At 45.4% G+C, this 27,483-nt stretch overlaps 1 protein-coding gene across 10 annotated transcripts in view; it reads right to left on the bottom strand.

Annotated features, from left to right (window-relative positions):
* The window catches only part of TLN2 (talin 2), a 479,630-nt gene that overhangs the window by 65,586 nt on the left and 386,561 nt on the right, over positions 1-27,483 (bottom strand). For all 10 annotated transcript variants that reach the window (XM_043918839.1, XM_043918846.1, XM_043918841.1 and 7 more), the window contains 6 exons: positions 24,506-24,646; positions 23,898-24,079; positions 22,289-22,421; positions 19,745-19,846; positions 13,223-13,393; positions 3,692-3,838 (listed from right to left, as the gene is read on the bottom strand). In XM_043918839.1, coding sequence (XP_043774774.1) covers positions 3,692-3,838; positions 13,223-13,393; positions 19,745-19,846; positions 22,289-22,421; positions 23,898-24,079; positions 24,506-24,646 — 876 coding nt within the window. The remainder of the gene's footprint in view (positions 1-3,691; positions 3,839-13,222; positions 13,394-19,744; positions 19,847-22,288; positions 22,422-23,897; positions 24,080-24,505; positions 24,647-27,483) is intronic.

Here is a 27,483-nt window from a genome sequence, read left to right as displayed (position 1 = left end):
AGCTATATATCATGAGCAGATCCCAGCTACAATGTGAGTTGAATGAATGTGTCACTGTAGCCTAGTATAATGTGCTTGCATAAACTGGATGTAATCTCTACCAAACCAACAACACAAACTCCAGGATAGATTTTTTTATGTTTCTTTATCAGGAGATAGGGGGCCTCACTGGTCAAATGAGGATTGAGGTGTGGACTCGCACACTCAATATAAATAAACTGGGCATCTCACAAGGGTCAGGCCATGTGCTGGGAACCTCCACATGAGATGTGGTGTAACTGCAAATGTGCCAGGATGTTGGAGCTAGAGGGCATCTTAGAACACAGCGGCCATGGGCTGCCATGATGAACATTTTCCCAGTGTGAAGACAATGAGAGCAGTAAGAAGAAAGAAGTAACTTTTTAAAAAAATAGGATTTAAAATTCATTTAGTTGAAAGAACTTTCCTTCATTCTGAAATTATAGCCTTTCTACTTTTTTTTTGGTGTTAACATGGCCTTTATTTTATGGAATACTGCTGATGTAGATACCAAGGTTTTTGTTTGTTTTGTTTCTTTAACTACCTTCCTTGATCAAAAAGAAAAAAAAAAAATCTTCCAAACACAAAAGCAAACAAAGAAAAGGGATTTGGTCATAAAATCCCAAAGATTGAGACTAAGCTCGTTGAATGGGGGAAAACAAGGTTTAGAAAGCTTGAGCAATTTGCCCAAAGTTACCCAGAAAGCTTATTACTTCATGGTAACCGCTTCCCCATTGCTCAGATGGTAAAGCATCTGCCTTGCAATGCAGGAGACCCAGGTTCAATCCCTGGGTCAGGAAGATCTCCTGGAGAAGGATGGCAACCCACTCCAGTACTCTTGCCTGGAAAATTCCATGGATGGAGGAGCCTGGTGGGCTACAGTCCATGGAGTCGCAAAGAGTCGGACACGACTGAGCAACTTCACTTTCACTAACCTATTAATTCCCAAATCTTCTGGTGCTTACATACAGAGAGAAAAGTCTCAAAGAGATCCTCCAGAGCAGAGGCTCTAAAAGTGGCAAGAATTGCACCCAGGTTAGAATTAACTTTGTGTACACTGGATTTCTTCTGCCACTCACTGCCTTTTGGAACTTCAGACAATGATTCTAATAGTATGTCAGTGTTTTAACCAAATAACCTAAACTCAGAAAATGACATATTTATAATGTGTTGCTGCTTAGGTGCTCAAATGACCTGAGATACCACTTAATACAGAGTTCCCAGTGATAAGCAGGCCGGGGTGGGCTTAGCAAAGAGAAGAGACACTGTGTGGTACCTGGGATGTAAGGTCAGGGTAGATAGGAGTTTAGGAGTATCAGTGAAATCCCAATTACAGTTAAGTCACCTACATATGAAGGAAATCTACTCCAATAGCATGTTTGTAAGTCCAGCTTGCTTTAAGTCCAAAAAAATTAGCCTTTGTAACCAACTAACAATCAACTATATGGTACTATACACTGTAATAGGTTTATAATACTTTTTACACGAATAATACATAAAAACAAAAAATAAACATTTAAAATCTTACAGCATAGTATCTAGAAAAGTACAGTAGTACTTTATAATAGTTGGCATACCAGGGCTGGCATCGAGTGAGTAGGCAAGAAGAGTTACTACTGGAGGAGAGAGAGGAGGTAGGAGATGGTAGAGCTGAAGGATCATTAGCAGTTAAGAGATGGAGGGCAAGTTGCAATTTCACTTATGCGTGACGTTGATGGCACAGGTTCTGGTTCCTTGCTGGAAACAGATGCATGTTTGCGACTTGAAGGTTCATTCATATACAGGGGACTTACTGTATATACCTTGCAGAACTGAGGGGAAAAAAACCCTCTGCTCATAGCCTCTGGGGCTCATGTTATTAGCAGTTCCTAATTATTGCCCTCAGGTAACACCAGGCCTATTCCCTAGTACTTCCAAAAGAATCCAGTGTGTCCTGGGCTGACAGCACAGCTTTTATACCCCTGAAATCAGACAGTACAAGAGCCACTTTCCTTCTTGAAGAGCTATCACAATATGCAAGGCTCAAAGGCCATCAAAAAAGACTTCCCTCTTCCAGGGATTTATGCAACTCTTCCCTAGAAGAAGAGTGATGGTGAAAAGCACCACCTAAGAAGGAAAAGACTATCATTTGACTTCCTAATTTGTACCTTGAGTTGCATTATTTAATATCTTTGGTAGATACAGGGCTTAATTTCAAAGCTTTGTTGTTCTGATTTTCTAAAAATCAAACAAACCCACTAAGACTTAACTAAGGGCCTTGAGGAAGTGAAGAATTCCATTCATTTTCTGCGAAACTATCCAAAGCTGAAGCATGAGAAGCCTACAGCAAAAACTACGGGAGTGCTTAGACAAGGCAAGCCTGGGGTCTCTGAGGGATCCCAGCCCAGCTTGGGACGTTATCAGTCTGACAATGTCTGCATAATGTTTAATGGGAATTATCCTAATGATAGTTGTAGGCTATCATCTCTTTACAGAGATACCCACCAACCAATCTTCTCTAAATTAGCAATTAAAGACCACTTATTATCCTGAAAAACCCCATTAGTGCATTCACCATCTGACAATGGACATTTCAAAACACAGATGAAGTCTACAGTTCTTGGCTATGCTATCAGAGAACGGCAATTAGATGCTGACGAAGAGTTGTTCATTCTAATGAGTAGCAACTGGCACGACTAGGGAAGGATTCCTTGGGGAAAGGGCACGAGATACTGCCCAGTCATCCTTTCCTACTGACCCAACTCAATTGAAGGGTCACTGGAGAAGAAATGATACCTCTGACATCTGTCTGCTGTTCCCTGAGGGTTTAACACTTACCATTTCAGTGGTCTCTGCACTGGGTTATATGCCAGAACCATGGGGAGATTTTTTAAATACTAGGATCCATGTTAAAAATAAGTAAAGTAAAATAGATTAAATTAAATTAAAAAAATACTAGGATCCACCACCCCATAGAGATTCCAAAGGATTAGGGCTGGGATAGAGTCAAGGGATGTACATTCTAAAATGCTCCCAGGGATTCCAAAGGAGCCGTTTTGAAGACCAGCACTTGGGAATCGCTTCATTACTTCATTTTGGAGTCTGTTCCCCACAACAACTCTATGAGGTGGACAGGGAAGGTAAATAATAACTTCCATCTTATAAGTAATTATAGGACTTGCCTGGTGGTTCAGACAGTAAAGTGTCTGCCTACAATGTGGGAAACCCGGGTTTGATCCCTGTGTTGGGAAGATCCTCTGGAGAAGGAAATGGCAACCCACTCCAGTACTCTTGCCTGGAAAATCCCATGGACAGAGGAGCCTGGTAGGCTACAGTCCATAGGGTTGCAAAGAGCTGGACACGACTGAACGACTAAACTTTCTTTTTTTTCACTTTCATCTTATAAGTGAGGGGACCAAGGATGCCTTTTCCATTGTCCCCCTGTATAAATGTGAAAGAAAGGGTATGTCCAGCTTACAAAAGTCATGAATGAGTAATAAAGAATTAAGAGTATGCTGGACATTTGATAGAATATTTGTACATTAAGCAGACCCCTCAAGAAAAGAGGAGGCTTGGTGGTGTCAGCCTGGACTGCCGGCTCCTTAGAGAAAAGCCTCTGGGACCAATTTCGAGGGAGATCTTGGAGGAAATGGAGTTAAGGAGTACAGGAGGGCGTCTCGGAGCCCAGACCCACCTTGCTCATGGCTTCTGCGATGGCATCAACCATGCCTCCCACCAACCCCACTTCACTGGCAGCTTCATTCAGTGTCACCATGATGTCGTCCACGGCCTCTTTCATGAGCTGGGCGGCCTCCGTGATGGCATCGTGGGTGTGCTGTGCCTGAGAAGGATGGGTTGGAGGAAGAAGATAATTGCAATTGCATAAGCAGATAATTGCAATCCATAAGCAGAAGACAATGGTGCTTAATCTCTTGAGAATCACTTCACTTTTTTAAAAGATAACCTTAAAAAGCAGAATATAGAACTATACTCTCACTATATAACACAAAAATGTATTCTCTATTTTTTCCTTTCCTTTTATTATATTTGTATACATTTCTTTGCCAGATAAATAAAAAACCAGAAGGACAAATAGAAAAAAATCTCTTTTTGGAATCAAAATGGAAAAAACCCCTGCAATTTCAACCAGCGTCTTATGACTAATTTTATGTGACTATGTTTAGGGTGGTAGAAAAAGAATGCCACAGATTCCCTAATAAGTTGACAGATTTATTAGGAAAAGAAAATGATATAAATTAAAAATGTGTTCCCAACCAATGCACTTCTAGTCAAAGTTACCCCACACACTAGAATTCCATTTCTATAACACAACTGGATTATGGAAATATAGGTACAGACGGGAGAGAGAAACCTGCAGAAGGCTACATGGGCTTTGAAACTGTGTCACAAATTACATTTATATGAGGTTGGAGAGACGAATGATGAAACTTCTCCAAAGACAGACACTCTGCAGGCTGGAGTGCTCATGAGTTCCCCTAGACAGTCCTCAGAGAAGCTTTAATAACATGTATGCAGTCCAGAGCAGGCGCTGGCGAGTAAGTGAATGAAAGGATGAAAGAATGGTGGTACCAGCCTCCTTAAAAAACACCTCAAGTGATAGCAAGATGAAGGGGGAAAGAGCTAAGGTCCTGAGGTCAGAAAAAAACTGGGGCTGAATTTTGTCTCCACTGCTAACTAGCTAAGCGGTTTGGGGTGAGGCTTCCTAAGCAAAATGGGAATGATTATAACCATGCTATGCAGTGAAAGTCTAATGAGGTGATATGGCTGCAGGCATCTTATCATTTATAATAAGAGCAGTCTAGTAGGGGGCTGTGCCCTTACCCAGAAATCTGACCTAATGCTGGGCAATTGGTGTCAGAATTGTATCGCACCAGGTACTAGATGCCCCCACACAGTGGCCACAGCTGCCCTGATGCTCCTCGGAGGAAGATGAACCCTTGAAAAGGACCAAGAAACTGCATCTTTACTTTGGCAGATGAGAAAGTAAGGAAGTCAGTAAGAGATGGTAAGTGATAACTCCTTTGCATGATTAAATAAAAGAGTTCTAGAAGAGGCTACATGAGCCATATGAACTGGTTCAGCCTGTGGAATTGAAAAGTCATGGGAACCAAGAAGAGTCCTTTCAAACCAACATCTGATGAGATGTGAAATGTATTAATTATGGATGGTTATTCTCAAGGTGGGGCTTCCCAGGTGGCTCAGTGGTAAGAATCCACCTGCCAATACAGGTTCAAGATGTAGGTTTGATCCCTGGGTCAGGAAGATCCTCAGGAGAAAGAAATGGCAACCCACTCCAGTACTCTTGCCTGGAAAATCCCATGGACAGAGCAGCCTGGTGGGCTACAGTCCATGGGGCCACAAAGTTGAACACAACTTAGCGACTGAACAATAACAACAACATCCTCAAGGCAATGATGCTAGGACACAAATGTTAACTATTGACATTACTACTAAATTACTTTAGAAGGTAATAATGACAAATAACCTTGAGGAACAAAGATTACTTTGTTCCTTTGACTCTTCCCCAGACCAGAGTCCACCTTCTCTATTTCTAGGCCCTCCATGGGGTTGGGAGGCACCTCCCTCCCAGACAAATTCCCCCATCTCCTTGGCACAGAGTTCTGGCTGCCACCTGGCTGGTTTCCTCACAGCTCCAGCCTCTCTTGCTCTGCCTGCAGGGACTGGCTGTGTCTGCCTTCTCCCTCCTCCCCTCCATTTAATCCTAGCCCTTTTTTCAAGGACCAACCTCAATACCACCTTCTCCCAGAAGCCCTCCAGGGATGGTTGTGTGCTCATCAACTTTCCTCTACATTCTTACAGCCCTGAGATGAAACTCAGGAGTCAAAGAGTCATCAGAAGGCAATGGCCTCAAAGTAAAGAACTGGGGGACATGTGATGCTGCCTGATTTCTGGTAATGGAAAATGATTCAGCTTCTGCCTGTTTCTCTCTCAGTATGCGTGCCTTTGAAGTCTTCAGCCTCTATGTGAGAAGGTATCTTGAGGCTGTATGCCTGGCAGACTGCATGGTGAGACCACGTAGAAGTAGGAAGGGGTGTTCCAGATCCCAAAAAGTCTGGGTGATTTCTGCTCAGGAGCCAGACCTGGGAGTGACTAAGCCTTAGGTCCTTCAAGCCCCAGCGGCCATATGGCTACAACCGCAGGAGGGACTGAGTGAGGACTGCCTTGTGGGACTCAGTGGATCTGTACATCTGCCAGAGAGAATAGAAAAGTGGCAGTGTTTTAAGTCACTTCGTTTCAGGGTGGCTTGTTTGTAGCAATAGCTGAGTGCGACAGCACCTAAGAAGGGTTCCTAACCCAGCCTGGGCATCAGAGACTTCTCAGACATGTCTAGGCCCTGGAGGAAGAATTCAGTCTCTTGCAGGGTGAGGAGGGGGTGGAATGAGGAGGCTTCCAGGCAGAGGGCACAGCCTGTACAAAGGTCTAAGGGTGAGAAGGCATGTGCATTGTGAAGGCGAGTGAAACACCATATGGAAGGGTCTGGTACAGTGCCTGGCACACAGCCCCTGTCCCTTCTGCTGTCTCTCCACCAACCAACCTCAGCCCCATCTCTCCAACCAGGCTCTGCTTCTTGCAAGCCATTTGCTCTGCTTTCCCCTAGAAGGTGGGTTTAAGGTACTGAAAGAGACTCATTTTTATTTTTGGAGGTATTTTTATAAGCATAACCTTCACAGGCCATTGGTGCAAATTTCTCCCCTGGAGACTCATTTAGAAATAAATGGAGCCATCTTGGGACTTCCCTGATGGTCCAGTGGCTAAGATTTTGCACTCCTCATGCAGGGGGCCTGTGTTTGATCCCTGGTCAGGGACTAGATCCCACAGGCAGCGCTAAAGATCTTGTATGCAGCAACTAAAAGACCCCACATGCAGCAATAATATCCAGCACAGCCAAAGAAGTAAAGAGAAAAAAGAAAGAAATTGAATCATTTGTTTTTAGGCTTCAAAAGAGCATGGGTGGCACAGCTGGGGGCAGAGATGTGGTATGTGTGTGTAGGGGGATGGCTGTCAGAACAGGACCTGGCCCTTCCCTGCCCCCAAGCCACAGACTGGGCTCACTGGGGCTGTGATGACATGCCCCAGCTCCTCTAACTGGACCAAGAAAACCCAATAACTTTCCTCAGGATGCTGGCAAGATTCCAAGGGCTAGTGTGTACTTGTATACACAAAAGCCAACCTGTGGACCCAATGTGACTTTTGTTCAGTTTTAAAGTCTTGGTTCTTGTATCCTGGGCCGGGTATTTGAGCATTTTACAGACAATGCTTCATCTTAGGTGACAGGCAGGGGTCCAGGAATAACAATAAACATCAAACCACAGAAGAGTGGCAGTGCAAGGACAGCCGCTAATTTGCAAGAAACATTTCCAAGGACCCTTCTGTGCCAAGCATTATGCTGAGCGCCATACACCTTCTGAAATCCCCAGAGCACTTTGGAAGGTGGGGATTGGATGACAGCCCTCTGACAGCTGCAATCTGGAAATGGGAGCTTAAGCACTTAGAGTATACAGGCCTAGTGGAGGACAATCACCAATGACCAGCTGGCCATTTGCTGAGCCGAGGCCACCAGTCAAAAGGGAAATGAACCTATCGCTAGATAAGGTCAGGTTTACCAGCACTCCTGAAAAAATAAACCTTAATGGAGGGAATGTGCCATCTGCAAGGGGGAGGTTTCAGCCTGTTCCTCTAAACAGGGTCCTTTTAAACAAAGTGAAAAAACCAGGTACCATGTGGCAAAAGCAGGAGACCTCAGGATCAGGAGTTATCCATAAAATTGTCTGGGCGCCCCCTGACCTAACATCCTGGCATCAGTCTGGCCCCAGCTCTCTCAGCCACTGCGGACTCCACACCTGACCATGAACTTGTTACCAGTTCCCAAAATTTTCCCCTGAAGCTGCACTCCTCGCCTCCCAGGGTCTAGACTGCATGTGTCTTTCAACTCCCAGTAGCTGGCCACTGGATGAAACCCAGTCCTGGAACCTCACCCACTGCTGAAAACTAAGACATTTGGTTGATCTTTGTCCTCAGTTCCTAGGAACTTTTAAACCCCTTAGTATTTCCCAAGTGATCACACAAGTGTCTGTTATTTATGGTGGCCACACAGTAGGTTATGCCAACAAAGTCTAATGGGGCCAGTAGGTAGATTCAGGATGGGGCTGGCTGGGACTTTAAGCAACACAGTATCATCCTGACCACCACCTCTGGGGAAATGAGGGGGAATGATGGAATCATTGGTCATATGACTAAACTCAGTCCATCAAGGCTACATCATGAAATCCCAATAAAAGCTCTGGACAGGAGGCCGGTGGGTGATGCACAGCAGTAAGCGGGGAGGGTGACACATCCTGAGGATATGGGAGTTGCAAGTTTGAGACCCTCCCAGATCTCACCCTCCGGGGTTCTTCTTTTGGCTGGTTATATCCTTTATCATGGACTTCTCAGGTGGTGCTTGTGGTAAAAGAACCCGCCTGCCAATGCAGGAGACTTAAGAGATGTGGGCTCAATTCCCAGGTTGAGAAGCTCCTCCAGAGGAGGGCATGGCAACTCACTCCAGTACTCTTGCCTGGAGAATCCCATGGCGAGAGGAGCCTGGAGGACTATATAATCCATGGGGTCACAAAGAGTCAAGACATGACTGAAGTGATTTAGCATGCACATACATCCTTTATAATAAAAGTGTGATTGTAAGGAGAGCAATTTCCTGAGTTGAGCACATTAACCAACCTAAGGGGTGGTGAGAACCCCTGAATGTAGCCAGCCGGTCAGAGTAAGAGAGGTTTAGGGAGCCTGGGGCTTAGGGCTGGTGTCTGAATCGAGGACAGTCTGGCAGGGGCCTGTGGTCTTACCAGGGGAATCTGACCTAATGCCAGGTGGTGGGAGAACCACACTGCCCAGCCGTCATGCAGTGGCCGTGACTGCCTTGATCCATCTTAGGGAGAAAAGAGCATTCCAGAAGAACCAAGAAGCTCCTCTGGTAGATGAGAAGGTAGTGAGAGACGGGAAATGATAACTCTTTTGAATGATTAAATGAAATAGAAGAACTCCAAGAAGAGGCTATGTGAGCCATAGGAACGTGAAAATTGAAAAGCCATGGGAATCAAGAAGAGTCCTTCAAATACAACATCTGGTGAGACGTGAAATATGTGATCACGGATGGCTATCCTGCAGGAATTGCGTCAGGATGCAAAGCTCTCTCCCTGACAGATGTGATGGAGGGGAACTGCTCATTTAGGCCAATGGTGGATTTCATGGCACCGAGAAGGTAAAACATAAAATGTATAGATTGTTTCATTTCGATGGAAGTCTGAAAAATGACATCTATACATAACTCTCCAGAGAGAGAATCTCACATAAATATGATCTCGTTGATTAAAAAAGGTAAAATGTAAGGTGCGCGTTTCTGTAAATCTCACTTAGACTGAAGTGACTATGGGTGGCACAAAAATGTCAGCAACTCTGTGTTTTTATATTAAAGCAAGTACACATTTTGAGGGAGAAGACAGTGGCTGGCCAAGTTATCTGGTTTCCCATAAAGGTAAAGTAAGGGATCAGAAGCTAATTTGGGGAGTGGCAGAAGTAAATCACAAAACAGTTCCCTGAAACTCCTTAGAAAACATAAAGGACACTTTTTCCACACCACGCATCAAAACCTACAAAAATACATCCTTGCTCTTGGCTGTCCCAGAAATGAATCACCCAGAATTCTCCAGAAGGTCTGTTCTCCTTCACTCCACATATTAAAGTTTTACAGATCCTTAAAGGGTCAGTTCAGATTATTTGAAGCCTGCTCCAATTACTCCATGCCTCACCCAGGACCATTTTCTCTAACTCCAATGGCAAACCTCATCTTGATCACACCGCCGAGGCCAAATCCCACATGCAGGCTGCCGGAGCGCTCCAGCTTCAGACAGGGGAAGACACAGCAGGCTCTCAATTAAGGCAGGCTTAGCCCACCAAGGACAGGCTTAACAATGAGGTCGTTATTTTAGAATCTGGAGGGGCTCCTTGTTATTGTTCCTCACAGAACAACACAGGGGAAGAATCAGACTTCACTTCTCTTTGGAAACAAGTCTGAAGTCGAATTCCAAGGGAGCCTTACTTCTTTATTACAATATTTCAACTACAAAGCCCAGTAAAGCAGGCGTGGACATCACAGGAGTTTGGAAAATGGAAGAAAAGGCTATGGGGGCAGACCTCAACTTCAGCAGAGAGAAAAAAAAACAGCTAATAATGAGAACTGCCCAATAATGGACAGCAGGGGATATTTGTTGGACGGTTACGGGCAGAAGTTGGAAGGTCTCCAAGGAGGATGGGGGGTGGGGGACTGAGTGGGGGAGGGTTGGGGGGGGCAGAGCTCTGGAGGTAGAGGAAGACTGTAGAAGGGGCTCAGTGGGATGGGGGTGAGGTCACACACCAAATGCCTGGTACTCGTGTGATTCATTAACACCAGGCTCTGGGCCTGCCTCTTTTTAATTTTTTTCCTTGATAGATCAAAGTCACTGAAAACCATTCAACCACATTTTAACCACATTTCCTCTGCAAACAAGAACTATGACACCTAATACATACATATATACATCACCTAACACACAGCGAGTAACCCCTAGTGAATATTTGTCCAAAGAATAGCAATCCCCTTGATGCAAGGGGATTGAGTCTCTGCACTTGGCCTCTTAGGAAAGGGGCTGCAAGCCAAGGTGCAGTGTCCCAGGCTGCCTGTGACAGGCCTGGTGGAGTCAGCAGACAGCACGGGTGATTGCTGTTGGTGAGAGGATCCACATCAAGTCCTGAGTTGCTGTCTCTCGTCACACGTCTCAGTTCATCACCTGGTGCTTTAGGCCTTTCACTGAAAACTACTCCATGCTGGCCTCCAGCCACCACCTCCGATCAAAAGATGTCATTATCAAGCTTACAGTGCTGACTACAAATGCTCAACCATGAATTTCCTTGGCAAAAAAACAGACTTCCACAAGGATCTCAGAACCCGCAGTTCCAGCAGATGTGCTAATATTGTAATCATGCAGAAGCATCCTAATTTGAGTTATTCTGCTGAGAACAGGAGTGGAGATGTGGCATTAGGCAGCCCTGGAGAAAAGACAACCCAGAACTGGGTCTGGAAGGCCAGTTCTGGCTCCTCCAGTTCAGGAAGGGAGCAAAGTGGGTGGGCCTGACTCTGGGACACCTATCACTAACCTGTCACAGCCAAGAGGGCATTCTTGTTCTTGCTCTGCCCAGCACTTCAGCAACTAGACTTATTTTGCCAGAAGACTCAAAACAACTTGAGGGCCGAGACTGGCTCTGAATATTTTTAGCATCCCCAAGATTAGTCTCTTATGAGTTGCCAGATGCATGAGTGAAAAACTGAACATAGAGGATGCAAGTCAAAACATTATCCATGCTGTTTCCAGAATGGAGATTCTAGACTATTGATGGATTGTTATCATTCCATACTGCTCACAATAAAGCCCCAGCTCCTCCTGGTGGGGAGGAAGCCGGTCACAATTTAGCCCAGACTCCCTTCCCGTCCCCTTGTCCCTACACTCTCCATGTCCCATACACACCAGCATGCACATACGTACTCAGTTGGGTATGACTCCTTGCAACCCCATGAACTTGTCCATGGGATTCTCCAGGCAAGAATACTCGAATGGGTTGCCATTTCCTTCTCCAGGGGATCTTACAGACCCAGGGATCGAACCTGAGTCTCTTTGTGTCTCCTGCATTGGCAGGTGAGTTCTTTACCACTGTGCCAGTGGGGAGGCCCAGGCCAAGTGCTAAAAAGATCACAATCCTTCTATAACTCTATCTATACCTTTGCAGATGCTGTTTCCTCTTCCTACCGTGGCTCTAGCTACCCTTATGTGTCAGGTAATTTCCTTTTGTTGAGACTCATCAGCCCTCCTCCTTGTCTCTCTCCTTGACCCTCCCAGCCCTGCTCCAGGCTGAGTCCGCCTGTATTTCCATAGGGTGCAGGCTCAGCACCCCCCACCCCCCACGCACCTCATCAGACATCTCAGGCAACTTAGCAGAGAAGTCAGCTTCCACATGTGTACAATGGGAACCCCTCCATGTCACAGAGTTTTTATGAAGATTAAAGAGGATGAGGGCATAAGATGTGGTAAATGACATAGAGTCAGCACTCAATAACTATTAACTCTGAGAACACTATTTGCGATTCTGACTCAGCCTAGAGTTTTCTCTGCTTTACCACTTGACCATTTGAAGATCCTAGAGATACAACAAAACACACCGAGAAATACATATGGATCCCTGGAGCTTGTAGGTCAGTATCCTATAGAAATCGTTCCAGTAGTGCTCCCTCAAGTCAGCCTGCTTAGAAGAAGACATTCGGATCAGATGACTTAATGGAGGAACCTGTTAGAACAAAACACGAGTGTAGTGGGAAGCCTCCACACCCTCTCCAGGTTCCAGAAACCTGAGGAAACTTAAGGTTCATGCTGGATTTACAAGTAAAATAATCACTTTGACAAAATCATTCCCAAGAGAAAAGAACATGCTGCCACCATCTCTGGCCACGTAAGGTACCCAAGCGACACATCAGGCTGAAGAAATGTTCCACTTGCAAACTGGTGAGGGAGATTTTCATATTAAATTCCTGTCCCCAAGGCAATAGCAGCATATGCCACAGGCGACCGGGCACCATGCTATTCTTTGAACTTAACTACCAGGAATGGGAATGACATTTACTGGAAAACAACAGAGGTTTGCTTCTTGTAAGCTGCATGTCAACACCAAGCAGGTGCCTGGCTGGTATGGTTTTTATTTCTTCAATAACCACACAGTATATTTTTCTTTCCCAAGGACTCTTGCCTACACACACTTGAGCTCTAGAGCCCATGAGCCTCAACTACTGACCCACACACTGCAGTTACTGAAGCCCATGGGCCTAGAGTCTGTGCTCTCCAACAAGAGAGGCCACTGCAATGAAAAGTCCATGCCCAACAACAAAGAGTAGTCCCCGCTCCCCAAAAGTAGAGAAAGCCCATGCGCAGCAAGAAGAGCCAACACCATCAAAAAAATAATAATAAAATAACGATCACAAAATGGTTAATTAAAAAAAAAATGCCACCATCCAAAACGTGGAGGTGCCTTCCCTGGAGGGACATGATACAGAGGAACTTCTGGTGGCTCCTCAGTGTCCTAAGTGAGTCCTTAGCATCCTGAGTTGTACCTTGGGGTTTCCTCCACCTTCCTTGGCCGCATACAGCATCTGCAGGGCAGACTCTGCGAGCGTCTTGGTCTGGTCCAGCACCGTCATCTGCTGCTGATGGTCCAGAATCTTGGAGGCGACACCCACTGCAGCTAAGATCAAGGGCTCAAAATAGCTCGCCAGCTGTGTCACCTTTCAAGACAAAACAAACAAACAAACACATACGTGAGTCTCCTTTAGGGGTCCCACTGGTGAGGAGGGAGCTTCCAGGGTGACGCAGTGATAAAGAACCCGTCTGCCAAATCAGGAGATGCAGGGGCTGAGGGTTTGATCCCTGGGTTGGGAAGATCTCCTGGAGGAGGAAATGGCAACCCACTTCAGTCTACTTGCCTGGAAAATCCCATGAACAAAAGAGCCTAGTGGGCTGCAGCCCATGGGTTTGCAAAGAGTCAGCCACGACTGAGCGCAGCACCACCACTGGTGGGGCGGAGACTGGGGCAGAGACGGAAAGGGTCGTAGGGAGAGGCAGGTCTGCTGGACTCCACTTCTGTTTTTCTCTGCTGTACATCCAGTGTTAGGAACTACAGTCACCATGTTACATTTATTAGACCCTCAGACCTTATTCCTTGTCCAGCTTCAATTTTGAGAGTACTTGTAATGAATGAACTCTTGCTTAGAAGTTCTCTGTCTATCTCTGATCACAGCAGAAGTGCTAAGAAATCTGTCCTGAGATCCAGAGTTAGGTGTGAGAATTTTACAAATCTTGCAAAGTTTTACAAAAAGTTTTAATTTCACGAATAGAAGAGCTTTTGAAAGAACCAAACGTGAACAACTTACAGACTCAAAGGGAAGGGGGCTAGGAGTGGGTAGGGGAGCAGGGAGGTGAGAAAAGCAGCCTTAGAGTAAAGGCACCCTCAAAAGAGTTTCAGAAAGTCAACCCACTGCCCTCCACCCCCAAGTATTTTGACCAAACCATGGATTTGGGGAAAAAATTATTTCCCATCAATCAAAATGTTCTGTTTATGATGAACCCAACATGAGATAGATCATGGCATCTGGTTCCATCATTTCATGGCAAATAAAAGGGGAAAAAGTGGAAGCAGTGACAGATTTTATTTTCTTGGGCTGCAAAAATCACTGCAGAAGGTGACTGCAGCCATGAAATTAAAAAGACACTTGCTTCTTGGAAGGAAAGCTATGACAAACTTAGACAGCATATTAAAAAGCAAAGATATCACTTTGCTGACAAAGGTCCATATAGTCAAAGCTATAGTTTTTCCAGTAGTCATGTATGGATGTGAGAGTTGGACCATAAAGAAAGTTGAACACCGAAGAATTGATGCTTTTGAAGTATGGTGTTGGAGAAGACTCTTGAGAGTCCTTTGCAAGGAAATCAAACCAGTCAATCCTAAAGGAAATCAACCCTGCATATTCATTGGAAGGACTGTTGCTGAGGCTGAAGCTCCCATACTTTGGCCACCTGATGTGAAGAGCTGACTTATTGGAAAAGACCCTGATGCTGGGAAAGATTGAGGGCAGGAGGAGAAGGGGACAGCAGAGGATGATATGGTTAGATAGCATCACCAACTCAATGGATATGAACTTGAGCAAACTTCAGGAGATAGTAGAGGAGAGAGGAGCCTGGAGTGCTGCAATCCAGGGGGTCACAGAGTAGGACATGACTTACTGGTTGAACAACAACTACATGGGAGAACAAAAAAAAGTCCATCAAGACAGTTAAGCATTGCTACAGCAGAGATCTGTCTCTAGTTGGTAACACTATTGATGGTGTACACAGTCATTCCTTGGTATCTGCAGGGGGTTCCAAGATCCCCATGAATACCAAAAATCTGAGGATGCTCACGTCTCTTATATGAAATGCTGTAGTACAGTCGGCCCTCTGCATCTGTGGTTTCAGCATCCGTGGATACACGGGGCTGACTGTACATGCTCACCAAAGCTCACCATCTACCTAGCATCTGTAATATCAGATGTTAACAGTTTGCTGTACTTGCTTCAAATGCCATCATCTATTCCCACGCAAATAAAATACAAGCGGGGGGTGGTGGTGGTGGGGCTGTGGCAAGGTGAGGGTCCAAAATATGAATGTTCATTACACTAACACTGTGAGACTTCCCTGGTGGTCTAGTGGTTAAGACTCTGTCTTCCCAATGCAGGGGGCCTGGGTTCAATCCCTGAGTGGGGAACTAAGATCCCACATGCTACAACTAAACCTATGTGCTGCAACTAGAGAAGCCTGCACATCGCCAAGAAGAGCCTGTGAGCCACAGTGAAGACCCAGCACAGCCAAAATAAATAAGCAAATAAAGTAAAATTATATATGTATATACATATATACATATATATATATATATAAAGCTAATAGTGAGATAAGACTATCAGCGAAAAACAAACACTTTCACTTTTCTATCCCCAGTTACAGTTATCTGACACAGGTTTCAAAGCACTTGAGCGGGGCTGCTGCTGGCCCTTATGGTGCTTTGTGTGAATTTTAAAGGCGCTCCCCATCCTCTGGGCAGACTGACTGATGCCGAGGCACGTGACTTGGCTGGATTTTGGCCCCCAGGCTCCCTGCTTCAGGCAAAGACCTCTGTGTCAGGCCCAGTCTGCACGATCCTGGGCACAGTCCTGCATGTTTGCTTGGATTTCATCTCCACTTCCCCAGGAAGGGCACTGGTGTCACCACCAAGAGCAGTGATGGGTCATCAGGAGTCAGGGCTCAGGATGGGTCCTGTCAATACTAAAGGAGTCAAGATATTTAACGCACTAGAATCCAATATGTTTTCTAGATTAGTTTTACTCAGACAGGAAAGAATCTGCCTACAGTGCAGGAACCCAGTTTTGATCCCTGGGTTGGGAAGATTCCCTGGAGAAGGGATAGGCTACCCACTCCAGTATTCTTGCCTAGAGAATTTCATGGGCAGAGAAGCCTGGCGGGTTAGAGTCCATGAGGTCACAAAAAGTCTGACATGACTGAGTGACTAACACGTGTATTATCTTAAAAGTGCATTTTCGGGATTTCCCTGGTGGTCCAGTGGCTAAGACTCAAAGTAGGGCGCCTGGGTTCAATCCCTGCATGCTGCAACTAAAGATCCTGCATGCTGCAACTAAGACCTGGTGCAGCCAAATAAACATATATATATATATATATATATATATTTTAAAGTACATTTTTTCAATGCAACTATAAAATGCTGCGCGTTGAGCATAAGTGATCACAGCTAAACATGTGCCTGACTGCCTCAGGGAAGGAAGATGGCGGGGTGATGGGGAGTAAGCTATAGCTTCAAAGTCACTAGATTTGAATCCTCCCTACTGACTCTGTTTTAAGACATCTTAGGCAGGTTCCATCCTATTATTAATACTAAATTTTAGTTTTCTCCTTGGTAAAATGTAATAGCAGTAAGTTTCTTCAGATTTCTCAGGGATTAAGTCAGCATATGTAAAGGCCTTAGCACAGGCCTCCATGTAGTAAAGCAAGCACTAGGGGTCCTTATTCCTCACATATTGTGGGGCAAAGGTTTGAAAGGGATGGGATTTTTTTTTTCTGTATTTAAGAAGTCTGGCAAGGACTCCAATACCTTCTGTTCTTAGAGACATGATAGAACAGGAAACCTTCTTATGTGGGTTAGCAAAGAAGTTAAAATAAAACAGAATTTTGAGTATTTGGTACATGATGTGAGTCCCTAGGCCTAGGGAAGGTGAGTGGGTTGAATGGTGACCCCTCCCAAAGGTATGTCCATGTCCAAACCCTGGAGCCTGTAAAGGTGATCTTACAAAGGAGTCTTTGCATGAATATTTAAGGATCTTAAGATAAGATCACTTTGCCAATAAAGATCCGTATAGTCAAAGCTATGGTTTTTCCAGTAGTCATGTATGGATGTAAGAGTTGGACCACAAAGAAGACTGAGTGCCAAAGAATTGATGTTTTCAAATTATGGTGCTGGAGAAGACCCTTGAGAGTCCCTTGGACTGCAAGAAGATCAAACCAGTCAATCCTAAAGGAAATCAACCCTTCATTGGAAGGACTGATGCTGGAGCTCCAATACTTTGGCCACCTGATGCAAAGATCTGACTCACTGAAAAAGATCCTGATGCTGGGAAAGACTGAGGGCAAAAGGAGAAGGAAGTGGCAGAGGATGAGATGGGTGGGTGGTATCACCAACTCGGTGGATATGAGTTTGAGCAAACTTTGGGAGATAGTGAAGGACAGGGAAGCCTGGTGTGCTGCAGTCCATGGAGTGACTGAGCAACAACAGCAACAAAGATGAGATCATCCTGGATTTCTTGGGTGGGCCCCAAACCTGATTACAAGTGTCCTTAGAAGAGACAGAAAAAGAGAAGGCAGAAAAGTGGGGGAAAAAAGTGACCAGGGAGAGAGACTAGCCATGATTTTAGTCAAGGAAGGCCAAGAACCACCACCAGCTGGAAGCTGCAAAGAGCAGATTCTCCCCAGAGCCTGCAGAAAACAAGGTGTGGCCCTGCCAACACCTTGATTTTGGGCTTCTGGAGTCCAGAGTGGTAAGAGATTAAATATTTCTTGTTTTAAGCCCCCCAGTTTGTGGTACTTTGTCACAGCAGCTGTGGGAAACCAATCCAGGTAGGGTCTGAGAATCTGCCTTTATCACTCCCAAGTGGTACCAGCTGCTGAACTGGGGCCCCGCATGAGCACCTCCATGAAACACTGGAATCAGGTGGGTATTAACCATCAGCCCATGATACCTGTGGACCAAGGGCTCCTAGGCTACCATTGTTCAGAACTCCCTTTCAGAAGATGAGTCTTGTTTAGCCAAGGGGCCAAGAATCAATTGATAACTCAAGTGATACAAGTAAGTTTTCTTCTCAGGCCACCCACTGGCAGAGGAATTAACCTTCCACACAAACAACATATTGGCAGAGACAAAGATGTTACCCTGGAGGTCTAGAAATATTTTCTTATGAAATTTCTACTGGAATCAAAAGCAGCTGCTGGGGACTTTCCTGGTGGCCCAGTGGTTAAGAATCCACCTACCAAGGGAGGGGACACAGGTTCAATTCCTGGTCCCGGAAGATTCCATGTGCCACCGCAGTAGCTAAGCCCACAGCTACTGAGCCTGCATGCTCTAGAACCCATGCTCTGCAACGGGAAGATACCACAATGAGAAGCCTGTGCACCTAGAGAAAGCCTATGCTCTGCAATGAAGACCCAGCACAGCCAGAAAATAAAATAAATACGTTAAATAAAAGTAACTGCTGAAACAAAGTTTGGCATCTCTGCCAAACTTATTCTGCCCACAGTAGTCACATACACTGTACGCCAGCCTCCAGGCCTGTCCTTCCACCCTCAACACCATTTCGCACCAGTGGACAAGCCCTTTCTTATCACAAAGGGGCTCAGTTGAGAAATGAAATTGGCCACACTTGAAATGGCAGAGAGACACTGGCCATTTTAAATCTCAAACTCCTTTCCTTAGAACCAGCAGGAAGCTTATTAGGCCCTTAGGTAATTTGAAAAAGCAGGAATATTGACTTTTTAAAAATCAATACCTGCAGAGACAATTTCGGCTGCTGGATTTCTTGATCTGCACATTGATGTTGATGGTGGCACTGATAAATACTAGGAAACCCTGTGGGTTGTTAAAAATCCAATGTCTGTCCTCTCTCTGCCAAGGCACAGGCTGCTTGATGAGCCAATGCTCCCTGAAGGATCTGCAAAATGACCCCAAACAGGCAGTGCCTGAAACCATGTGGGTTTGAGTGCTCAGTTGAAGGGCTGACAGAGTGGCCACACAGAGGTTTTAGCCATCGAGGGTGAAGTCTGAAAGTCTGCTTTGCTTCCGCATGTCTGAAAATGGACACAATACCAGAAACCATGGAAGAACACTGTGTCCTAAACACACTGGGAGGAGGCTAGTGAGCCAGGGCAAAAAATGGCAGACACCAGTTCAGGAATGCCAAGTCCAGTCTCTGGTTTGTCCCAGGGAAGATCAAGGGCAAGAAGTGACTGTAAATGCCTTGTTGGCTACAAAGTCTGACTATGTGCTAAGTGCTAAGTTGTGTCTGACTCTTTGCGACCATATGGAGTTGCTTCAGTCGTGTCTAACTCTTTGCGACTGTGTGGATTGTAGCCTGCAAGGCTCCTCTGTCCATTGGATTTCCCAGGCAAGAATACTGGAGTGGGTTGTCATTTCCTAGTCCAGAGGATCTTCCCGACCCAGGGACTGAACGCGAGGCTCCTGTGTCTCCTGCATTGGCAGGCAGGTTCTTTACCACTAGCGCCACCTGGGAAGTCTCAGAAAAATCTCCCTGCAGTTTTTGTCTCAATGCTAAGTGAAAAGAGATCCTTGAGGGGGTCATTTTTGGAGACGCGGTTGAGGGACGTTGAGTGGTCTTTTCTTTAATGTAGGCCAGCACTGACTTGGCTCTAACACCGGCCAAAGAGCCTTTGAGGAACAAGAGCAACAGAATCAATATCCTCTCTCCCCTACCCCTGCCTCCTTCTCGCACACTCTCAGCAGGGTCCCCACGCCCAATGCCTGTTACCTTATGTCCCAGTTGAGCTGCTTCTCCCCGAGCTGCTGTGGCAATGGGATCGATAAGGTGTCCGATTTCCTGGACCACTGAAGTCAGCTGCTCCTGCAAGGCCTGATAAGGAGACAGATCTGTCAAGTTCACCCCACAACGGCTCCCCACGTAGTTGTACTGATTTAAAAAGGCCCATGTGAAAGATAAGGGAGGTCACAAGAAATGGATGTTAAAATGCCTGGGCGTACCCTCCGGCCATTGTTCCACTCAAGCCCTCCCAGGGACCCTCGGTTCCCCTGGGATAGACCCCCCAGTTCTACCCATAAGGGGCATGAGGTAGGCCCTAGAAACACTTTTGCTACTGGCTTCTCACTCCGAGCAGTCACAGTGACAACTGGTGCTAGTGGTATCTTTACTTTGGGTTATTCAGAATCATTACTGGAAAAGTAGAACTGCGGTGGCTTTCCAATAAGAGTAAACAACTATGTCCAAATGGAAGGGACTACCTTGGGGTCTGAGGGAATATTCAGGTTGCTGCATCCTCAGAACTAAGAACCCCTTAAGCGGGGAGTGGGGAAAAGGGTAACCTAAAAATGATATTGGCTTTTAAGGCAGGACTACTTCCCAGACACCACACCGTGAAAATGCGACGAGGTGCCCACTAGACTTAGGTCAGGTGCTCTATGCACTCTACTTGGTGATGTGGATACCACTGGTGAAAATGGCACCCTCAAGGCATTTCTTCTCAGGTTTAAGAGTTTAATTTCTCCAACCCAAAGAATTAAACTCATGCTCTAAAGAGATGGGGCAAGGTGTCTAGATAATTCTGAAGTGTGAAGGGGGTGAGGAATTCAAAGGTGGAGAGTGCTAACTGGTAGTGGGAAAGAGATCTCTCGGTGGGAATCTTCAATGGAGCTTTCCTAGACAGACAGGATTTCCAGGTCAGAATGCTGGGTGTTTTAGGCCTGCACATGCCAGCACAGAATGGGGTGATTCCTAACAAAGTGACAATGTCCTGCCTATCAGATAGGACATTTGGGCTACTCTCCCACCCAGCAATGCTGCACATGGGGTTGCGAGCTTTGAGTAGAGTTCCCTCAAAGAGAGGAGCAACCTAACCCACAAGCTTGGAAACAAAATCCTGGGTAAAAAATAAAAAAAGGAAAAAGAGTGATAGAGGTGGGTGGAAAGAAACCTCCACACTTTCAAGGGTCTTATTTAGCAAATTATTTCTGGTCTTCACACTCATAATGTAACTGCAGTTAAGAATGTAAGAATATCCAGGCAAGGTTGTCTTGTTAAATTAAATATGGCTTGTTAAATTAAGTATGGTATAAGTAGGAATCACATGCAAATAAAAGGAAGGGATTTTCTCCCCAGGGAGGAAGTCAAGACTGAGGATATGCTTTGGAAGGATGGTGAAAGGATGGGAGTGCAAGAGGTGGGAGGGGTGTTCATCATCTCAGTTTCTTGCTCAGGGTGCTAGTTACAGGATGTGCTTAGTCAGTGGCAGTCTATGAAGCGGCACACATATGACAAGCAAAAAGTTTTGTATGTTTATTCTACTTTAATAATAAGTTAACAATAATTCTAACATTCCATATGGAATGAGAATGGATACTCTTTCTTTCTTTCCTTGGAAATGGGGAAGATGGGTAAAGTTGGAGTGAAATAGTTCTATGAATAAAAATAACCAATTCCAACTCTAGACCCTGCTTAGAGACAGGTCAAAATTCTTTTTTTTTTTCCTATTCTTCGGCCATCCCACACGACATGTGGGATCTTAGTTCCCCAACCAGAGACTGAACCTGTGCCCCCTGCAGTGGAAGCGCAGTGTCTTAGCCACTGGACCACCAGGGAAGACCCCAAAGTTTATTGTTGATGAGCTCTGGGTCAGGAGGGAAACATTAGTCAATAGACCATCCATATTTATTAAGCACCTTGAGTGTCAGGCACTTTTACACAGGGAAAAAAGTATGAATCAGGGGACTTTGTAATAAGTAATAGAAAAAACTCAAGGGAGCAAAGTAGGAAAGTCTATTCTCAACTTCAAAATAATGGGCAAGAGAGGGGAAAGTGGCTCTGACTAGAATGTAAGAGGTCACTCAATACTAGATATTGAGCAATAAGGGCAGAATCTTTGATCTCTGCATGGACAAAACACAGAGCATTGAATGCTGAATTTGCCCATTAGTCCAAAAAGCACATTGCTGAAATATGACAGGGAAGCACTCAAAGTTTACATGCTTAGGTCTGCTCTACTGAGGTGCTCAACTGAATATGGCAACTCCACTTACAGATACACTTTTCTTTGACAATAATCATTTCCTCCCAAATTTCAGCCACAGTACACTTGTTCCTTCACCAAACCATTGTTCTCTGCTCCCCATATGCCCTACCCCCTCGCAAGAACTTTCCAGGCTGGTTCCAGGGGAAGATGGTCCAATGATGAAACTTTTGCATCAACAATGTGTTGGTATTATTCCCCCATTCCCAAAGCCTGGTGCTGGGATTCTTCAGTCCTTCCAGAGGCTTCTGGGCTGACCACACAGCCCCACATACCTCCACAGAGATGTCATCCCTCGTGGCCAAGCTCTGGCTGACGGCCGCCAGAGAGGCCTGCTCGATGTCCCGGATGCACCGGTTGATGCTGTCGATGGAGAAGTCACACTCTCTCTGTCCCGGGGCCTTGTCCCTAGAAGGGACAGGGCAAGTTGAACACAGGCTCTATGAAGTGCCAGTTCCACAACCTGCTCCAGCACTAGTGGGCCAGGAGCCCTTGTCTACTTTCTATCCCACTCCATTGCTTTAGCAAGTGAATCCCTGACCTTCGCTTGGCAATGCTTCTCTGCAGAACCTAGGCATTTCTTCATTTAACACTTGCGCTCAGTCTACTTATTTATGGTGGGAAGGGCAGGGTGCTGTCCTGCATCTCAGGCAGGTTGCCAGGCAAATGAAACAGTTTGGTATTGGATTCTCCATTCAGTGGCTTAAACACAGAAACATCATTTAAACAAAACAAAACAAAACAAAAATCAGTGCTATTTCCAGTGTAAATATACTATGCTCTCTACATTGCAAACTATTCACAAAGTCCTGGGCTATGGCAGGAGTTAAAATATTTAGTGGATCTTTCTTCGCAAGGCATTAAGAAAGTTGACGTAATCCTGAGTTTCAAAAGCAATTGAAAGACAAAATATAACTGAGGAAAGGGATGCAATTCCATACTGTGGGCTATTAACTTTGGTCAACTTAAAAAATGTTTTACCTACATGGGATAACTGTTCAGGTTCCTACTATCCCCAAGGAGTGTAGGAATGCCAAGAGTTACTGTAGGACCTAGAATATTATTTTTGTCTTATCAGCAAGGTAAGTTAACCATGAAGTGAAAGTGAAAGCCGCTCAGTCGTGTCCAACTCTGCGATCCCTATGGACTACACAGTCCATGGAATTCTCCAGGCCAAAATACTGGAGTGGGTAGCCTTTTTCTTCTCCAGGGGATCTTCCCAACCCAGGGATCGAATCCAGGTCTCCCGCATTGCAGGCAGATTCTTTACCAGCTGAGCCACAAGGGACAAAAGTACAAAGTACAAAGTGAAGTCGCTCAGTCGTGTCCGACTCTTTTTGATCCCATGGACTGTGTCCTACGAGGCTCCTCCATCCGTGGAATTTTCCAGGCAAGAGTACTGGAGTGCATTGTCATTGCCACAAGGGAAGCCCAAAGTTAACCATGAATCCTGCTAAATAAACAGTGGTGCTCTCTGCCTAAGCTCCTAGGTATAGACACTATGGTACAATGGTTAGAAGGACCGAGGCTAAAGATCTGAGGTCTTCAGGTCAAGGCTAAAGGTCTGATCCCCAATCAGACCTGGGGATGACCTTGGGAATGTTATCTAAATTTCTTTCTGAATTCTCTCATCAGGAAAAGGGAGATAATAGCAGCATCTACTTTACAAGGTTGTTATGATAAACATAAAATTAATACAGGTAAAATGCCTTGAATAGTTAGTATTTGTATCATTGTGACAAGTGTTACCGTTGGTCCCAAAGAGGTAAAGAAAAAAAATTATGACAATAATCAACAACATTGCTATTAAATAAAATTCCTGATGGGCTTATCCCCCTCCTGCCCTGTCAGATGCAGGCCACAATTTCTGCAGGAGACACTAACCTGATGGACGTGATGAGACTCTTGATAGAGTCAGACACGGTGTGGGAATGTCCGGCTAGCACAGACCAGGTGGGCGGGTCTTTGGGGTTGATGGCCAGTGAGCGGGCAGTGCGGATGAGGTACGATGAGCTTTCCAGCATAGTCTTGGCTGAGACCAGGATCGGTTCCTGTGCCTGGGAGCCCTGGGACCAGACAGCAGAAGTCAAGGGCAGGGCACACAGATTAAGTGAATGAATCTGACCCAGGAAGGTGGTGTTCTTTATCAAGACAGAGGGTGGGGAACCATGGAGGCTGGCTCACCTGGGGCCTGGATGGGGAGAACCTGGGGCTACGTCCAATCTTTAAGTGTCATTTTTGAGTTTGACGTATACCAAGAATCAGCCCCAAACCTATGTCCAGGTTATTCTCTACATATAAAACCAAGACATCACCTTTTGAGAGATATACCAACATCGTTTCATTAACTGCATGTGTCATCACTGACAAAATAACAGTGCCCTATGTATTGACAGAGAGGGGTTTTGGAATTGTTAACTGTTCATTCCATTCAGGGACACACAAAACTAGCCACAGACCTCAATGTGACTGTCGCTGTGAAGATTCCCTACCTCGGAGCTGATCTGGGCAGGAATGCTGACAAACTCAGGGTTGGAGGCGAATGCTGTCAAGTTCTCCACGGCTTCGATCAAGGGGGCGGTGGCAATGCGGCACTTGTTGCGGTTGTCCTCGGAGAAGTCCCCATCCAGGGCCTGATGGGGAAACACAAATCACTCCCGGGCCACAGCAGTCACCGCCCAGCGAAAAGGTTTCACGGGAATACTCAAAAGGTCCGGTGAATTCATAAACAATGAATAAGAACTGACTAGCAGGATCTCTGCCATCAAGCAGAGTGGCTAAGTGAGCAATAATAAGGAATAAAGCTGAACATATGGCTCACAGGCCAGCCGACCTCACAGTCCATCAACTCCCTGCTCACATGAGTCAGAGGGTGCCCTGTTCTCCACTCCCCAGTCACGCTACCAAACCTTGCAGCTGAGTCACTTTCTTCCCTACTTTTGAAACTGTGTTTTGGCCCCTCCCTTTCCACTCCAATTAATTCTATTCCCTCTCAAACTATAAAAAGACAGCTTTTCACACTGTGTAGCACTTTGAACTTCTTCTAAGTTTACCCGGATGTCCCTGGATAACTGACAGAGGGAAGGCTTTTGTATCTGCCATTCTGAAATGAGCAAAATGGAGTGTGATGGAGAAAAAACAGAGCTATTTTAAACTAGAGTTTACTGTTTTAAACTTTAAACTATTTTAAACTATTTTTAAACTATTTAAAAAACTAGAACTAATTTCCTAAAATATGGACAAGTCTCACACACGTAATATTTAGGTAAGGAGGTCGGACACGATATGATTCCATTTGTGCAAAGTACAAAGGCAGGTGAAACTAATTCTGAGTGCTGGCTGTCAGATCCCCCTTTGGAGCCAGTGAGACTAACGGAGCACAAAGTGGGCTTCTGGGGGCTGGCCATATTCTGTCTCTTCATCTGGCTGCAATTACTTAGGTGTGTTCAGCCTGGGAAAATTCACTGAACTCTACACACATGGATGTTTTGGTCTATGTATCTTATGCTTTCAAAGCTTATTTCTCCTTAAAATTAGCAGCATTAATACCATAGCCCTCTTCTCCTTTTGCCTTGGGCAGAAGATGAGATGGTTAAATAGTATCACCAACTCAATGGATATGAATTTGAGTAAACTCTGGGAGATAGTAAAGGACAGAGAAGCCTGGTGTACTGCAGTTCATGGGGTTGCAAAGAGCTGGACATGACTGAACAATAACAACATGACCAGAGCACTGAATGATTTATCACATCACTGATTAATAGCCTGCCTGGAAACCAATCCAGGAAAGCAGCCTGTGATGCATGCCAGGCCACCCCACAAAGGGTGAACACTTGGATCCAAAGTTCCCCAACCCTGGGCTCCACCTTCTCAAATCTAAGGCTGTTAGAACCAAGAGTCTGTGCTCCAGCGACAGCACTCCTGCCTCACAGTAAAGGGCTACATTTGAGAAGGCAGTCATGTTTGTAGAATAACATACATTTCATTGTTAAATAACCAACTAAACTTTTAATGTAACCATTATGAGCAGTATATAAAAGTCAGTTTAGACAATTAGTGAGTAAAAAGCCAGAGGCACCAGCATTATGAAATAAACTGGATCTGAGATGGGAATGTTTCTATTTTTCAACAGGGCAAGAGGAGGCAGACATGGTTAGATTTAAAGGCTATTTGAATAACAACTATATTGCAATCAAGTCTTGGCAACTTGGGACAGTAATTATGCATCCACCATGCTCCTAATTTTCAGAGGAGTTCCCATAAGCCTGGTTAATTTAGTGTCTTTGCTAATACTGTGCAGAGCTCACCTCTGCTCATGCCCTTCTCCACCAGACAGGCACTGACCTTGACCCAACCTTGCCTATTTTGCGATTCTTCCAGGCCCAGTGGAACTCCAACGTGCCTGCTACTTACTCACATTGATGGCTTCAATGCCGACTGCCACATGTACTCAGGAAGTGTCAAGTTAGCACCACCCGTTACCTGCCCTGCAGCACGGCACTGGTGATGGGGCAGTGAACAATCTCGGTGCTCTCATGATCTTACCATCACCATCACTGACTGCTTGAGGTCAGGCCCTTCCAGCTCAATGGAAGATGCCCAGCCTCTGGGCGGTGCCGCTTCTTCCTCCTGCTCTTGCCCTCTCTGCCCTCCTCCCATTCTCTTCTTTACTTTGGACAACGCCCTCAGTCTATTAGGAAGGCAGATTTCTGATCACGTCACCAACCCTCAGGTGAACGTATGAAAAATGACAGGATGATCACCCCAGGTGAATTCCAAGGAATGGTTTTTCTAATTGTGCAGTTTCATCAACCACATCAAGAGGATGATGAAAAGATTTTTTTTTTTTTGAGCATGGGCCCTAAAATCACAAATCATGTGGCCTATTGCAGGGCAAGGGCGGGACCCCGAATAGTAGGGCCTGTGGACTAGAATGCCAAGCTCCAATCCGGCACTGTTTTTCATTTTCAAGAGGGAAAAGCACCGAGCATCAGAAAGGATGGCTTGTTTACATGGAGAGTTATTTTACTTCTGAATGTGGCTGCCCCTCTGGGGATGGCTGAGACACCCCAGTAAACTGAATACTCAGATCTGGCTACAGGTAAATTTTAGGCAGGCATGACAGTTTTCGTACAGACATTCCCTGTCACATAATGTCTAGCACTCCAGCCATAACAACAAAAGGGTAAATCCACTGAGCCAAATGCACAGGCCCGACCAGGAGAAGGGCACTCTCCTCCCTGGGCTAGCAACTCTGAATTTTCTTATTTAGCAACATCTCACAGAGATGTGGGAGAAATCATTTCTGTGTGTACAACAGAATCAAAGCTTCATGAATTTCAAGGATTAGAAGGGATCTTGCTGCTGATGCTTAGTCGCTTCAGTTGTGCCCAATTCTGTGTGACCCTATGGACTGTAGCCCACCAGGATCCTCTGTAGATGGAATTCTCCAGGCAAGAGTACTGGAGTG

The sequence above is a fragment of the Cervus elaphus genome, chromosome 12 (assembly GCF_910594005.1).
Source record: "Cervus elaphus chromosome 12, mCerEla1.1, whole genome shotgun sequence".
NCBI lineage: Eukaryota > Metazoa > Chordata > Mammalia > Artiodactyla > Cervidae > Cervus > Cervus elaphus.
The sequence above is the reverse complement of the archived record's forward strand: the minus strand, read 5'-3'. Positions and strand labels throughout refer to the sequence as shown.